The 15,900-nt window shown below is 44.1% G+C and overlaps 1 protein-coding gene and 1 pseudogene across 1 annotated transcript; one reads left to right on the forward strand and one right to left on the reverse strand.

The window, feature by feature from the left end:
- Positions 1-220: 220 nt before the first annotated feature.
- Positions 221-2,422, reverse strand: LOC135541625 (glycerate kinase-like; annotated as a pseudogene).
- Positions 2,423-11,774: 9,352 nt separating this feature from the next.
- wdr82 (WD repeat domain 82) lies at positions 11,775-15,104 on the forward strand. Its single transcript, XM_064969015.1, has 9 exons — positions 11,775-12,246; positions 12,794-12,891; positions 13,300-13,366; positions 13,517-13,616; positions 13,721-13,837; positions 14,021-14,176; positions 14,352-14,421; positions 14,627-14,769; positions 14,850-15,104. The coding sequence occupies exons 1-9, from the start codon at positions 12,086-12,088 to the stop codon at positions 14,877-14,879; spliced, it is 942 nt and encodes a 313-aa protein (XP_064825087.1). The 5' UTR covers positions 11,775-12,085; the 3' UTR covers positions 14,880-15,104.
- Positions 15,105-15,900: the final 796 nt, after the last annotated feature.

A 15,900-nucleotide genomic window follows, 5' to 3' on the forward strand; every position in this document is an offset into this window, starting at 1 on the left:
ACTCCACAAATAACCAAAAAGTAAGCAATTTACGCGATTCATTAGACATAACTGACTGCGACTTTTTTAAATTAAACGTGGACTTCCAGAAGGGCTTGCTTGAAAGGGGTATAATTGGCAAGGTCAACTTCGAAAAGCTGAGCTCTGAATATATTTAAGTCTACTCAGTATGGATTCATACTGAAATGTGTGCTTAGCTGCTTTCAGGCCCTCGTCTTCATCAACGACCAGACATGACTATGTGGATTGGTGGGATCAGCAGGATGTACACATTCATCACATTGGTACCCATTAACCCTGGTAGGAGCCGTCACTGCCCACCAGACAGGTGTGAAAAGGTGAAGGAATCATTGTTAATGAGGATGCCTCAGTGTCCAGCCCCTGTGCTCGTGCTTCTTCTCCAAGCCCTGCGTTTATGACCGCCCCTGCTGCCTCAGTTGGCCGTCTTGACCATCTGTCCCACCACGCAGGAACAGGGGACCCTTCGGAGGGAGTGCCAAGCCTCCCAGCTCCAGCCCCACTCGCAGGGCTAGATCTTGGTTCTTCCCACCACGCCCCTTGCCTGTCAACTGCGCAGTGGGCTCTCCCCCAGCCAGCAGACGGTGGCTCCCCAGCCCTCCCCACGCCAAGCACCTGCATAGCACGACACAAATCCCAACTCACCACGCCCGTCTCGGGCCCCAGCTTCAGAATCTCAGCAGGCAACTCAGGAGGGGGCTCGTCATGGGAGAAGGCAAAGTGAGCCAGTAGACCATAAAGGTGAGACAGACTGTACGTCCCCACACACCACTGGCGACAGCACAACTGGACGGAATCCGAGCTCCCCTGCACGTCGCCCTGCGCATTCCAGAGCAATACTGTTGGAGCCAATCACAGCATTGACAACATATGCCACCCTGTCTGACTGCTCTCCAGCCTCCTCCCACTGGGGAGCTGAGCGTCCAGGGACCTGCTTGACTGGGGTGGGAGAGAGGCTGCGGTTAGCCCATAGCGGTCCAGCACCGACCAAATCTCCTGAGGCCACTCCTCAGTCTACAATATGGGGCCGCTGGGCTTTTAAGTCCAGGGGATCTCAGATTACATCAGACAGAACCAGGGCCACCACCTGTTTCGAAAATGTTAACAGGGATATTGTATTTGACCAAATATGACCACAATATAAAAGTTAATGTGCAAGAAGTTAAAATTTTGGGGTGAAAGCTCTATAATGAGCTAGTAGAGTTGGAGACTTATTTGAGCAGGGTGAGCGCAGTGTGCAAGTCCTGCTCCCTTCAATAACGAGGGCATGGCGTACAGAGTTAAGCTCCTGAATGGTAGCCCCAACACCAAGCCAGTCTGAGTGTAACATTCTGTTTTTCTTGAAGAGAGATGACTGGGGCAGGCAAGAATGCAGACCCTCCTACATGTGTGTTAAATGTCCAATGCAGCAGAATGTATCTATCAAATAATTTCTGGGTAACAATTAAATCTTACTGTGATTGTTTAATTAAACTGATGTAATAAAATAAAAAATGTGGGGAAGGGGGAGAGAAAATAAAATGTTATTGGCATAGTTTTGAACTATTTCTCATTGGTCTAACTAATTTATTGCACAGTGATGTCACCATTGGTCAAAACAGGTGGACATGTAAGGCAGTCTTTTCAAACAGCTCTTACACTAAATGGGCATTATACTATTTTCACAATTTAACAGTATTACTCCAACTTCATAGTGTGAAATATGTATAAAGTACAGTAAAATCAAGTGTTTGACTCCACTGGGCTTCAAAGATATTTATGGACACCCTGTAGCTTCAGTGATTCAAATTAAGTAATAACTATATAGTTTGTTCAACAATTAAATTGTGGTAGTAGTTAGGTATCAATTTACCTGAAATTAGTACAAGCAACAGGTCATTCTGTCAGTGTGCTGGCCAGCCTCTTGATACATCAGTATCAGCATCTGGCAGGTTGTGTTTAGCTCCCTCCATCACTGTGATCCGACATCCATCCTTCAACCACGTCTGGCTGAGGAGAAATTAAAATAGATGAGAGGAGCAATTCATTTACCAACCAATCCATCCCGCCCACAAACACTTGTTTGAGTTGCTTACTCTTTCCCATGCTGCTGTAATGTCTCCTTTATCCCATGTGGCACTCACTCTCACCAAGTGGTCTCCCACAATCCTCTCTGCCTCTGCAGCCATACCTAAAACATTTTTGCCAAAGCCCACAAGGTGAAGGTTGTTTCTGAGCGTGAAGCTGTGGCCATTCACTAGGAAGGTGTCCCCTGTACGCTCCAGAGCCCGCCGCACCACAATGTCTGGTTGCACACCTGTAGCAAACACCTCCCGTGCCCCGCATGTCTGAAAACCGTGGATCCCCTTACCCCCACAAGGGCCAGTAAAGACAAAGGCCGATGCAGGGACAGAACACGAGCCATCAGGCTGTCCTATCAGGGAGAACAAAGCCAAAACTAAGTTTATGGATCACAGGGCCCCCTTTGATGTTTCTGCTGTTGTGATTTTACTGGTCATGTTTGTATGTGCACACCAAAAGACACACCCAAGAGATTCCAGATAGAGACAAAGGGGCCTACTAGTTGACCTTCTGTCCCTTACCTTGAGATGCCCACACAACACATCAGATAATGACATATTCACTCAGCATTTAGTTGACAAGACTCAAGTCATTATGAAAGAATCCTAGTGAGGTTGCCTACACAGGGTATGGGGAACCTCTGGATTTCCTATGTGTGAGAGCTGTGTACTTGCAGAGTCAGGATCAGCACTAAGGCAGTGTCGCAAAATCTGGAAAGAGCTCAACTCAAGTTGAATGTGTACCCTCCGTGTAATGATTGACTCAAGCTTCACCATAAGGCAGAAAAAAAAGTGAGCAGGCTGTGTTTGTCTTCAGATGATGTTGTACAATCAGGGACTATACAGGGTCAACCCAACCAGTGCTGCTCAGTTTGAGCTAATTGGTATAAAATATTGGCTTTGGAATGAGGACAGGGCCACCTGTGCCACCTTGTGGGGTGAAGGAGTGGTTAATGTTCAAACCACTTTCACTTATAACTCTAACATCAAGGTGGGTGAGAATGGTGCAATTGCGGCCTGCAATTTGGGGCATTCCTGCATCTGCAGGAACCCCTCTTTATACATCTATTGGTCATTTATTTAAGCTGTGGGAGGCGGGGGTGCTCCAGTACAGTAGGTGGCGTTAACATTGCACAATAACATTGGATGCCAGCCACCAATAAACCCCACTGAAGAAGGGGTGGGGTGACAATGGTAGCTAGCTAGCCGTACGCTGGTAGACAGTGTCCTTCGTCCCCGCATGTCGAGCACTGTTTTCCTACAGATCTATTAACGACGGCAAAGACAGGTGGACCGAAGGACACTGTGTGCTGGCTTAGCCAGCTAGTCCTGTACACAGTAGGTGGGAAGCGACACCAAATCTGCGGCGACACCGTGTGCTAGCTAGAAGACTATCGCTAACTAGCTAGTTAGCTAGCACATGGTGTGTCCCCATCCTCCGACCTGCTGTGCTAGCGGGGCGACCGGTAGACCGTGTCTTTGCCCCGCCCGTCAGACACTGTTTTCCCGTAGTTCTGTTAACAAAGGTGAGGGCAGGTGTTCGGCAGGCGGGAGGGAGGGAAGGACACTATCAGTGTTGCTCCCGCTAGCTGACAAGGGGTGGGGATTCAAATCAAATGTATTTATAAAGCCTTTTTTTACATCATGTCAACGTGTTTATACAGAAACCCAGCCTAAAACCCCAAACAGCAAGCAATGAGTAAGTAAGATGGCGCCGATAGATAAGATGGAGCCTACAGACATGGCAGCTCTGCTTCTAGCTCCTAAGCAACTATTGTTTTTTATGTGTTATTTCTTACATTTTTAGCTCAGGAAATGTTTTGTGTTATTACATACAGCCGGAAATAACTTTTGGATATCAGAGCGACGGTAACTCACCAGCATTACGACCACCCACATTACGACATCCTAGAATACCTTACAATCAAATGCTGACCATATTACCTCCCAAGATAATTATTTTCAGTTATAGTCACAGCCGTATATACAGTGCCTTGCGAAAGTATTCGGGCCCCCTTGAACTTTGCGACCTTTTGCCACATTTCAGGCTTCAAACATAAAGATATAAAACTGTATTTTTTGTGAAGAATCAACAACAAGTGGGACACAATCATGAAGTGGAACGACATTTATTGGATATTTCAAACTTTTTTAACAAATCAAAAACTGAAAAATTGGGCGTGCAAAATTATTCAGCCCCCTTAAGTTAATACTTTGTAGCGCCACCTTTTGCTGCGATTACAGCTGTAAGTTGCTTGGGGTATGTCTCTATCAATTTTGCACATCGAGAGACTGACATTTTTTCCCATTCCTCCTTGCAAAACAGCTCGAGCTCAGTGAGGTTGGATGGAGAGCATTTGTGAACAGCAGTTTTCAGTTCTTTCCACAGATTCTCGATTGGATTCAGGTCTGGACTTTGACTTGGCCATTCTAACACCTGGATATGTTTATTTTGGAACCATTTCATTGTAGATTTTGCTTTATGTTTTGGATCATTGTCTTGTTGGAAGACAAATCTCCGTCCCAGTCTCAGGTCTTTTGCAGACTCCATCAGGTTTTCTTCCAGAATGGTCCTGTATTTGGCTCCATCCATCTTCCATCAATTTTAACCATCTTCCCTGTCCCTGCTGAAGAAAAGCAGGCCCAAACCATGATGCTGCCACCACCATGTTTGACAGTGGGGATGGTGTGTTCAGGGTGATGCGCTGTGTTGCTTTTACGCCAAACATAACGTTTTGCATTGTTGCCAAAAAGTTCAATTTTGGTTTCATCTGACCAGAGCACCTTCTTCCACATGTTTGGTGTGTCTCCCAGGTAGCTTGTGGCAAACTTTAAACAACACTTTTTATGGATATCTTTAAGAAATTGCTTTCTTCTTGCCACTCTTCCATAAAGGCCAGATTTGTGCAATATACGACTGATTGTTGTCCTATGGACAGAGTCTCCCACCTCAGCTGTAGATCTCTGCAGTTCATCCAGAGTGATCATGGGCCTCTTGGCTGCATCTCTGATCAGTCTTCTCCTTGTATGAGCTGAAAGTTTAGAGGGACGGCCAGGTCTTGGTAGATTTGCAGTGGTCTGATACTCCTTCCATTTCAATAGTATCGCTTGCACAGTGCTCCTTGGGATGTTTAAAGCTTGGGAAATCTTTTTGTATCCAAATCCGGCTTTAAACTTCTTCACAACAGTATCTCGGACCTGCCTGGTGTGTTCCTTGTTCTTCATGATGCTCTCTGCGCTTTTAACAGACCTATGAGACTATCACAGCGCAGGTGCATTTATACGGAGACTTGATTACACACAGGTGGATTGTATTTATCATCATTAGTCATTTAGGTCAACATTGGATCATTCAGAGATCCTCACTGAACTTCTGGAGAGAGTTTGCTGCACTGAAAGTAAAGGGGCTGAATAATTTTGCACGCCAAATTTTTCAGTTTTTGATTTGTTAAAAAGGTTTGAAATATCCAATAAATGTCGTTCCACTTCATGATTGTGTCCCACTTGTTGTTGATTCTTCACAAAAAATACAGTTTTATATCTTTATGTTTGAAGCCTGAAATGTGGCAAAAGGTCGCAAAGTTCAAGGGGGCCGAATATTTTCGCAAGGCACTGTATCCTCTCTCTAGCTGATACCACGACGACCCTCAAAAAACTACACTGGACTTTATGGAAACCCCATATCCTGAGGCCGCATTTATTGTAGCTGGGGATTTTAACAAAGGAAATATCACGAAAACACTACTGAAGTTCTACCAACACAGTGATTTTTATTGCTATCTGGTTTTCAATTGAAAGGATGGCAAGGCTGTTCAACCTGTCTTGGAACATTGTAGATCTTAGTTATTTATAAGTTTCAGCTTACTGAAGGCACGTTCACCTCCAGCAACTGTTACAGGCATTGTACAGAAGATTCGCAGTGCAACGCACACCTCTCCAAAAATGCTCTGTAGCTGCATCTTGTGGATGGCATTTAGGAGCTCTACAGGAGAAAGACCATCTGAAAAAGTAGCATCATATTGTTCTTAGATGTCGCACTTCATTTTCAAATCCATCTGTGAGATCTTTGGAGTACTTGTTTCTCAATTTGTGGCAAGATAACCAAATTTGTGTTTGTCATTTTCCTAAATGTAAGTCTTGGTGAAAACTCCTTGCGTATAGCTGCACTCGTGTGGAACCGCGTGTCCAAATGACTGATTATACTATCCAGGGCCACATAAAACACTGTGTTGCGAAATCCAGTGACTGACTTCTGTTCATCTGCTATGTCATCTTCAGTCTCATCAGGGAAATGTTTTCTTTTTTTCTGGCGGCTCCTCTGTTCACTGAGTAGTTACACCCATTTAATTTGCCACCGTGGAGGCTTCTGCCAGGAGAGCGTCCCATTGATTATGCAGAGCCTGTATTTCTTCCTGTACTGCCTTAATGTGAGCTGCTTCCATGTCCAGAGAAATATTTCCTGACTGAAGAATTAGGCTTCTATTCTCAATACACTGCGAAACTTTTACCCAGAAAGTGAGCATGAAGATTGCCTTGAAAGACATGAAGTAGCTTTTCAGACCTTTTGCCTCAGATTTGACTTGGTTTGTCTGGCTGCAGGTAGCAAGAAGCATGTCTAGGGCCTTGATGATAGTCGGTAAATGAGTTGCCACTCGTCGGACAGCAGCAGTACGACAGCAGTCCCTTGCGTCTGAAAGGCGGTTGAGACAGCAGCCAGTCTTTTCCTTGAGAATGGCCCATCGCTCTGGGCTGGCACTGAACAGATTGTAAAGATGATTCACACAGCCAAAAAAGGTTGATACTTCTTGGCACAACTGTGCTGCATGTACACCACAAGTTGAGTATGTGGCCAGTGGATTCTTTTGCAGTATCTGTACTTGAACTCCCTACAATTTCCCTGACATATTTGCACCATTATCATAGCCTTGACCACGTCAATACCATGCCCTTCCAATGCACTCAAAATCATTTCAGAAATGTCACTGCCTGTCTTTCTAGCAAGGTCTTTCAATTCAAGAAAACATTCAATTATTTCCCATTTATCTGTTCCCTGAACTTTATATTTGTGTACATATCTCACCAATTATACATTTTGCTCAGTATGGGAAATGTCGGGAGTTGCATCACATATAACCGAGTAAGAGATTGCATTTTCTCTTTCATAAAGTATTGTTTTCAAAACCCTTGGACCACATATTCCTATGAACTCGTTTTGGCTCTCAGGGCTGAGGTAATGAGTCAGTCGTGCTCCTTTCTTTTTGTCCCTTACTTTCTGTAAGTGCTCACGTAATAGCGGGTCATACTTTGACAACAGTTCAAGTAAGCCTACAGTAGGTAATGTCCATTATGCACATCATCAAGATTAAGTGATTCCCCCCCAGAATGGCAGATTCCTATATGCTATGTACAGTGTCACATCAAATCAAATGTATTTATATAGCCCTTCTTACATCAGCTGATATCTCAAAGTGCTGTACAGAAACCCAGCCTAAAACCCCAAACAGCAAGCAATGCAGGTGTAGAAGCACGGTGGCTAGGAAAAACTCCCTAGAAAGGCCAAAACCTAGAGAGGAACCAGGCTATGTGGGGTGGCCAGTCCTCTTCTGGCTGTGCTGGGTGGAGATTGTAACAGAACATGGCCAAGATGTTCAAATGTTCATAAATGACCAGCATGGTCAAATAATAATAATCACAGGCAGAACAGTTGAAACTGGAGCAGCAGCACAGCCAGGTGGACTGGGGACAGCAAAGAGTCATCATGCCAGGTAGTCCTGAGGCATGGTCCTAGTGCTCAGGTCCTCTGAGAGAGAGAAAGAAAGAGAGAATTAGAGAGAGCATACTTAAATTCACACAGGAGACCAGATAGGACAGGAGAAGTACTCCAGATAACAAACTGACCCTAGCCCCCCCGACACCAGCTACTGCATCATCAATACTGGAGGCTGAGACAGAAGGGGTCAGGAGACACTGTGGCCCCATCCGATGACACCCCCGGACAGGACCAAACAGGAAGGATATAACCCCACCCACTTTGCAAAGCACAGCCCCCACACCACTAGAGGGATATATTCAACCACCAACTTACCATCCTGAGACAAGGCCGAGTATAGCCCACAAAGATCTCCGCAACAGCACAACCCAAGGGGGGGCGCCAACCCAGACAGGAAGATCACATCAGTGACTCAACCCACTCAAGTGACGCACCCCACTAGGGATGGTATGAAAGAGCCCTAGTAAGCCAGTGACTCAGCCCCTGTAATAGGGTTAGAGGCAGAGAATCCCAGTGGAAAGAGGGGAACCGGCCAGGCAGAGACAGCAAGGGTGGTTCGTTGCTCCAGAGCCTTTCCGTTCACCTTCATATTCCTGGGCCAAACTACACTCAATAATATGACCCACTGAAGAGATGAGTCTTCAGTAAAGACTTAAAGGTTGAGACCGAGTTTGCGTCTCTCACATGGGTAGGCAGACCATTCCATAAAAATTGAGCTCTATAGGAGAAAGCCCTGCCTCCAGCTGTTTGCTTAGAAATTCTAGGGACAATTAGGAGGCCTGCGTCTTGTGACCGTAGCGTACGTGTAGGTATGTACGGCAGGACCAAATCAGAGAGATGGGTAGGAGCAAGCCCATGTAATGCTTTGTAGGTTAGCAGTAAAACCTTGAAATCAGCCCATGCCTTGACAGGAAGCCAGTTGTAGGGAGGCTAGCACTGGAGTAATATGATCACATTTTTTGGTTCTAGTCAGGATTCTAGCAGCCGTATTTAGCACTAACTGAAGTTTATTTAGTGCTTTATCCGGGTGGCCGGAAAGTAGAGCATTACAGTAGTCTAACCTAGAAGTGACAAAAGCATGGATTAATTTTTCTGCATTTTTGGACAGAAAGTTTCTGATTTTTGCAATGTTACGTAGATGGAAAAAAGCTGTCCTTGAAACAGTCTTGATATGTTCTTCAAAAGAGAGATCAGGGTCCAGAGTAATGCTGAGGTTCTTCACAGTTTTATTTGAGACGACTGTACAACCATTAAGATTAATTGTCAGATTCAACAGAAGATCTCTGTTTCTTGGGACCTAGAACAAGCATCTCTGTTTTGTCCAAGTTTAAAAGTAAAACGTTTGCAGCCATCCTCTTCCTTATGTCTGAAACACACGCAATTTTGGGGCTTCACCATGTTTCATTGAAATGTACAGCTGTGTGTCATCCGCATAGCAGTGAAAGTTAACATTATGTTTTCGAATGACATCCCCAAGAGGTAAAATATATAGTGAAAACAATAGTGGTCCTAAAACGGAACCTTGAGGAACACCGAAATTTACAGTTGATTTGTCAGAGGACAAACCATTCACAGAGACAAACTGATATCTTTCCGACAGATAAGATCTAAACCAGGCCAGAACTTGTCCGTGTAGACCAATTTGGGTTTCCAATCTCTCCAAAAGAATGTGGTGATCGATGGTATCAAAAGCAGCACTAAGGTCTAGGAGCACGAGGACAGATGCAGAGCCTCGGTCTGATGCCATTAAAAAATAATTTACCACCTTCACAAGTGCAGTCTCAGTGCTATGATGGGGTCTAAAACCAGACTGAAGCATTTCATATACATTGTCTTCAGGAAGGCAGTGAGTTGCTGCGCAACAGCCTTTTCTAAAATTTTTGAGAGGAATGGAAGATTCTATATAGGCCGATTTACTTTTTTTTATATTTTCTGGATCACGGTTTGGCTTTTTCAAGAGAGGCTTTATTACTGCCACTTGTATTGAGTTTGGTACACATCCGGTGGATAGAGAGCCGTTTATTATGTTCAACATAGGAGGGCCAAGCACAGGAAGCAGCTCTTTCAGTAGTTTAGTTGGAATAGGCTCCAGTATGCAGCTTGACGGTTTAGAGGCCATGATTATTTTCATCATTGTGTCAAGAGATATAGTACTAAATCACTTAAGTGTCTCTCTTGATCCTAGGTCCTGGCAGAGTTGTGCAGACTCAGGACAACTGAGCTTTGAAGGAATACGCAGATTTAAAGAGGAGTCCGTAATTTGCTTTCTAATAATCATGATCTTTTTCTCAAAGAAGTTCATGAATGTATTACTGCTGAAGTGAAAGCCATCCTCTCTTGGGGAATGCTGCTTTTTAGTTAGCTTTGCAACAGTATCAATAAGGAATTTCAGATTGTTCTTATTTTCCTCAGTTAAGTTGGAAAAATAGGATGATCGAGCAGCAGTAAGGGCTCTTCGATACTGCACGGTACTGTCTTTCCAAGCTAGTCGAAAGACTTCCAGTTTGGTGTGGCGCCATTTCCGTTCCAATTTTCTGGAAGCTTGCTTCAGAGCTCGGGTATTTTCTGTGTACAAGGGAGCTAGTTTCTTATGAGAAATGTTTTTAGTTTTTAGTGGTGCAACTGCATCTAGGGTATTGCGCAAGGTTAAATTGAGTTCCTCAGTTAGGTGGTTAACTGATTTTTGTCCTCTGGCGTCCTTGGGTAGACAGAGGGATTCTGGAAGGACATCAAGGAATCTTTGTGTTGTCTGTGAATTTATAGCACGACTTTTGATGTTCCTTGGTTGGGGTCTGAGCAGATTATTTGTTGCAATTGCAAACGTAATAAAATGGTGGTCCGATAATCCAGGATTATGAGGAAAACCATTAAGATCCACAACATTTATTCCATGGGACAAAACTAGGTCCATAGTATGACTGTGACAGTGAGTAGGTCCAGAGACATGTTGGACAAAACCCACTGAGTCGACGATGGCTCCAAAAGCCTTTTGGAGTGGGTCTGTGGACTTTTTCATGTGAATATTAAAGTCACCAAAGATTAGAATATTATCTGCTATGACTACAAGATCCGATAGGAATTCAGGGAACTCATTGAGGAACGTTGTATATGGCCCATGAGGCCTGTAAACAGTAGCTATTAAAAGTGATTGAGTAGGCTGCATAGATTTCATGACTAGAAGCTCAAAAGATGAAAACGTCTTCTTTTTTTAAAAATTTGCTATCGTAAATGTCAGCAACACCTCCGCCTTTGCGGGATGCACGGAGGATATGGTCACTCGTGTAGCCAAGAGGTGAGGCCTCATTTAACACAGTAAATGAATCAGGCTTCAGCCATGTTTCAGTCAGGCCAATCACATCAAGGTTATGATCAGTGATTAGTTAATTGACTATGACTGCCTTGGAAGTGAGGGATCTAACATTTTAAGTTGTCCTGTTTTGAGATATTATCACAATCTCTTTCAATAACGACAGGAATGGAGGAGGCCATTATTCCAGAGAGATTGCAAAAGCGAACACAGCCATTTTATGTTTTGCCCGACCCAGATCGAGGCACAGAGACAAGCTCAATGGGGAAAGCTGAGCTGACGACAATGTTCATGCAGGAACCAATGAGATGCTCGAGGGTGTGGTGTTCATGAAGGAACCAATCGGATGCCCAGGTCCAGAACAAATTCAAGGAAACGCACAGTATTATACAGAGCCATATGAGTGCATGTAACTCTCTTTCAAAAGCTGCGAAAAAGAAGGGTCTGCAATCATTTTCCGAAAGCAATGACTGCAAACTCACCTGCATTGTTACTTCAGTTATTATTGATTTGACATGCACCGCACGGGTTATTGTATGACGGATACGTTAGTTACAGTTATTGTCAATATGCGTATTTAAAAATATTTCTCTGCTCGATTGTTTTTTCTTCTCTGTGCTCTCTTCTTGTCTAGGCGAGCGATTGGTCGTGCGCGAAACATGAACTGACTAACGCGATGGTTGTATGTATCGCGAGAGTTATTTGTGCGCGTGTTTGTGGAATTTGCGCGTAGCCGACGTGTCGAAGGCGGTGCTTTTCCATGACTCGGATAGCGAGTATCCCAGGCGGGCTTTCTTTAAATTCGTTGAAACGTTAAGTTATATTTACATAATAGTAACGATTGGATTTTAAAAAGCACTGAAATAGATTATCAAATATTACATTCAGTAAAAGACGAGGGTCTGCGCCCCCTCAATCAAAGAGGCCATCATGAAGCTGACGGACAATGTGCTGCGGAGCTTCAGGGTTGCAAAGGTTTTCCGGGAAAATTCAGACAAAATCAACTGTTTTGATTTCAGCTCGAACGGCGAAACCATCATTTCTAGCAGCGACGACGACTCCCTAGTTTTATACGACTGCCAGGAGGGAAAGTAAGACATACATTAAATTAATATAAATCGACTGATTTTGCCGCACTGCATGTTGTTACGGTAGGCCGACCTATGTGCTGTAGTTAGCATCTGTTCCGCTAGTTGTAGTGAGGCCTACTGCGTAATGCACAATCCTCGGGCTCGAGTTCAGAAGCCAGCAGAGTTTGAGAGGATTTATGTCTGGCTTGGTAGATCGGTAACAAAACTATGACTTGTATTTAATCTAATTTTCACACGAGCGTGTTAGGTGTATTATTGTGTCCGTAGTCGACGTAAACAACAAAACAAAAAAACATGTGTTCGTCCAGATATTTGTGGCAATTGTTACCCGCTTATTAAGATTGTCTGATTGAGGGGTTGGGTTAAATGCGGAAGACACATTTCGGTTGAATGCATTCAGTTGTGCAACTGACTAGGAATCCCCTTTCACTGTCCGTTTTAATACCTTTATGTTATGGGGATTTTAAGATGTACATTGGCTTGGCTATACGTTTATTTGCCAGCAATCTAATGTTATTGTTTCTTTCTCCAACCTGTGCTGGTCCAGACCCAAGCGGACCCTCTATAGTAAGAAGTATGGAGTGGATCTGATCAGGTACACACATGCAGCCAACACTGTGGTCTACAGCTCCAACAAAATTGATGGTATGTTAGTTCGAAGATGAGATTTGTAATCAGGCTCTTTAAATAAGCAGTTGTCCATGTAATTATTGTCTTGCATCTTTTAGGAGTTACTTATTGTATTCATGCTGAAGATTGTTCTCATGGATTTCCCAACAGCCTGACCGTGTTGACCGCCGCCTGAGGCGGTCGGCCAAAGCTCACCCTGGTCTGAGGTAGTTGTTTGTACAGTTTGAGGGTCTGTGATTCTGCCCAATACAGGAGCTAACTGTACAGGCCACTGCCTTGCCTAGGGTGGAGCCCACTCATCTAACCTGCCCACTGCCTCCAGGATCGGTAGCTCTTCTTGCTCTTTAGTGGTGTGGTGATTAATTGAAATGCCATGCTGTCTTGTCTTATGCCCTTAACCCATAACTGTTATGATCACTGCAGACACTATCCGGTACCTCTCTCTCCATGACAACAAGTACATCCGGTACTTTCCTGGACACAACAAAAGGTGAGGACTGAAGCAGAGAGACTGTGTAGGCTGCATTACTGTACTATTACTTAAATATTGTTTGTATAACTATTTAAGTTTTATAAATTATCAGGTGTTCATTTCATCATGGTAGATGTTTCTGTACCTTTAACTTGAATGTTGTTTCAGAGTGACGTCTCTCTCCATGTCCCCTGTGGATGACACGTTTATCTCAGGATCTTTAGACAAGACAATCCGGCTATGGGATCTGCGGTCTCCAAACTGCCAGGTTGGTTCCCTTCTCTAATTCTCCTTGACATTGCAGATCAATTTACTCTAGATAGACTCTAAATGTGCCTTTCCTCTCTCTCTTTCTCTCCATCACACTACCAGGGCCTGATGCACCTACAGGGGAAGCCAGTTTGCTCATTTGATCCAGAGGGTCTGATCTTTGCTGCTGGCGTGAACTCGGAGATGGTCAAACTGTACGACCTGCGGTCCTTTGACAAGGTAATTCATTTCAGGACTATGACTATTTGGAGTTTTTAGGAAAGGATGTATGTGGTGTATTCTCTGTTTTGTGTGTTCTATTTCTGTGTGTTTGTGTTGGTAGTTTGTATTTAGAGCTTCGGGTGGGGGCCAGTGGTAGATGGCTGTCTTCAGAGTGTTTTTGTTTTGTTTGCTTCTCAATAGGGCCCTTTTGCTACCTTCAAGCTGCAGTACGACCGTACGTGCGAGTGGACAGGACTCAAGTTCAGCAACGATGGGAAGCTCATCCTTGTCTCAACCAATGGGGGTGCCCTCCGCCTCCTCGACGCCTTCAAGGGAGCTGTGATGCATTCCTTTGGGGTGCGAGATCATACACATTTATAGACACTTAAAATCACGACGGATACTCTTGATATAGATTTTAACACCAACAGCAAGTTGTACGAGACGTAAATGTTTAGTAGTAAATGGATATTGTCATGCAATAGAAGAGAGATGACCGGCCTGTATTTATAGAAGCTCTCCTGTCCTGTAGGGCTACAACAACAGCAAAGCTGTGACGCTGGAGGCCTCCTTCACTCCTGATTCTCAGTTCATTATGATTGGTAAGTCCACACAGACTGGGTAGGTGAGGTGACAGGTTCTATGTTCTGTAAAGTAAGATGGGAGAGTTCCAATTGTCTTCCCATTCTACCACAGTATTGTTTGTTAGTAGTTAGTAGTTTGAAACTGCAAATTAAACCTAACCCGAGACAGTCTAGTTCAGCTCCCTCTGGTTTTTCCGTGGTCTGACGGGTGGTTGTTTCTCAGGCTCTGAAGATGGGAAGGTCCATGTTTGGAATGCAGAGAGTGGGATGAAGGTGGCTGTTCTGGATGGGAAGCACACGGGTCCCGTCACCTGTCTTCAGTTCAACCCCAAATTCATGACTTTTGCTAGTGCTTGTTCAAACATGGTAAGATTACTTGGGTTGAATGCACACCAATCTAACATATAGCACATGCATGCTCAGTAAGTCTGTTTTGTCCTCTGCAGGCATTCTGGCTGCCCACCATTGACGATTGATTGAGAGAGAAATGCTCTGAGTGGGTCACTGATGGAGGCCACAGGCGAAGTGAGATCCCATTTAAAACCAGCAGGTGTCAGCACATCCAGCTCTAGGACAATTTTTCTATGGCGTGTGTGGTAAATCAAGTTGATTGTAAATATGTAGGACTTCAGGTATATAAATGGTCTGATTTTCTGTTCTTTTATACTTGTAACATTAAATATGTTTTCATTTTCTAACAAGTGTCTGATTTCTGTGTGTGAATGAGTGGTGAAATGTATGTCCGTTCATGTTCCTAAACAGGTTCTACCTTACAATCACGTGGAAAGATTGTGCATGTAAACTGAGACAATCTGTTGGGACTGAATGGGATGCATAGGATTTGAGCAGCAGTAGTTTTTCATAACATTTTTATGTTTGGGTTTTTTGTCACTGGTTATTTGGACAAATCATGATTTCGCAGGTGTTATCATCTTTCGAACTTCTGAAGGGGATGGAACATTCGGCCCATTACTTGCAGAGAGGGGTTGGAGCGCCTCGGTTCAGTTTCCGCTCCTCGTTATAGCATTTCATGAATCCCTAAACATGTGTGGACCCAGAACTTAATTGAGCAGCTGACCAATTCCGTGAGACTTTAGTTCTGGATTAAGCAAGATTACTTCTACATATACACTGTCAGTGAGCAACACATCATTAGCACAGTTGTTGATATAATGTACTAGCACAGTACATTTCTAATGGGAAGTGAAAGGGTACCTAATCAATTGTGCTAAAGGTGCAGGGGGCTGCCTTAACTGAAGTCCATGACATTGTTGCCCGTTGAGCAGTTGTTGGGTGTTAACTGTCTTTCTCAAGGGCAAAACAGCAGATTTATCTACCTTGCCGGCATGGGGATTCGAACCGGTGACTTATGTTATTGACCAAATACTCTTAACCGCTAGGCTACCTGCAGTCAAGTGTGTGTGTGTCTAGACTCGTATCAACTGACGGGTTAATATCTACAGGAGGGTGTGTTCAGCTGGTGAAGTGTATGAATGC

The sequence above is a fragment of the Oncorhynchus masou genome, chromosome 6 (genome assembly GCF_036934945.1).
Source record: "Oncorhynchus masou masou isolate Uvic2021 chromosome 6, UVic_Omas_1.1, whole genome shotgun sequence".
NCBI lineage: Eukaryota > Metazoa > Chordata > Actinopteri > Salmoniformes > Salmonidae > Oncorhynchus > Oncorhynchus masou.

Excerpts from the sequence above, each read along its gene's own strand:
- wdr82 (XM_064969015.1), top strand. The coding sequence starts at position 12,086 with ATGAAGCTGACGGACAATGTGCTGCGGAGCTTCAGGGTTGCAAAGGTT. Across the intron at positions 12,892-13,299 it reads CAGCTCCAACAAAATTGATG|ACACTATCCGGTACCTCTCT; the intron begins GTATGTTAGTTC and ends TGATCACTGCAG. Across the intron at positions 14,770-14,849 it reads CTAGTGCTTGTTCAAACATG|GCATTCTGGCTGCCCACCAT; the intron begins GTAAGATTACTT and ends TGTCCTCTGCAG.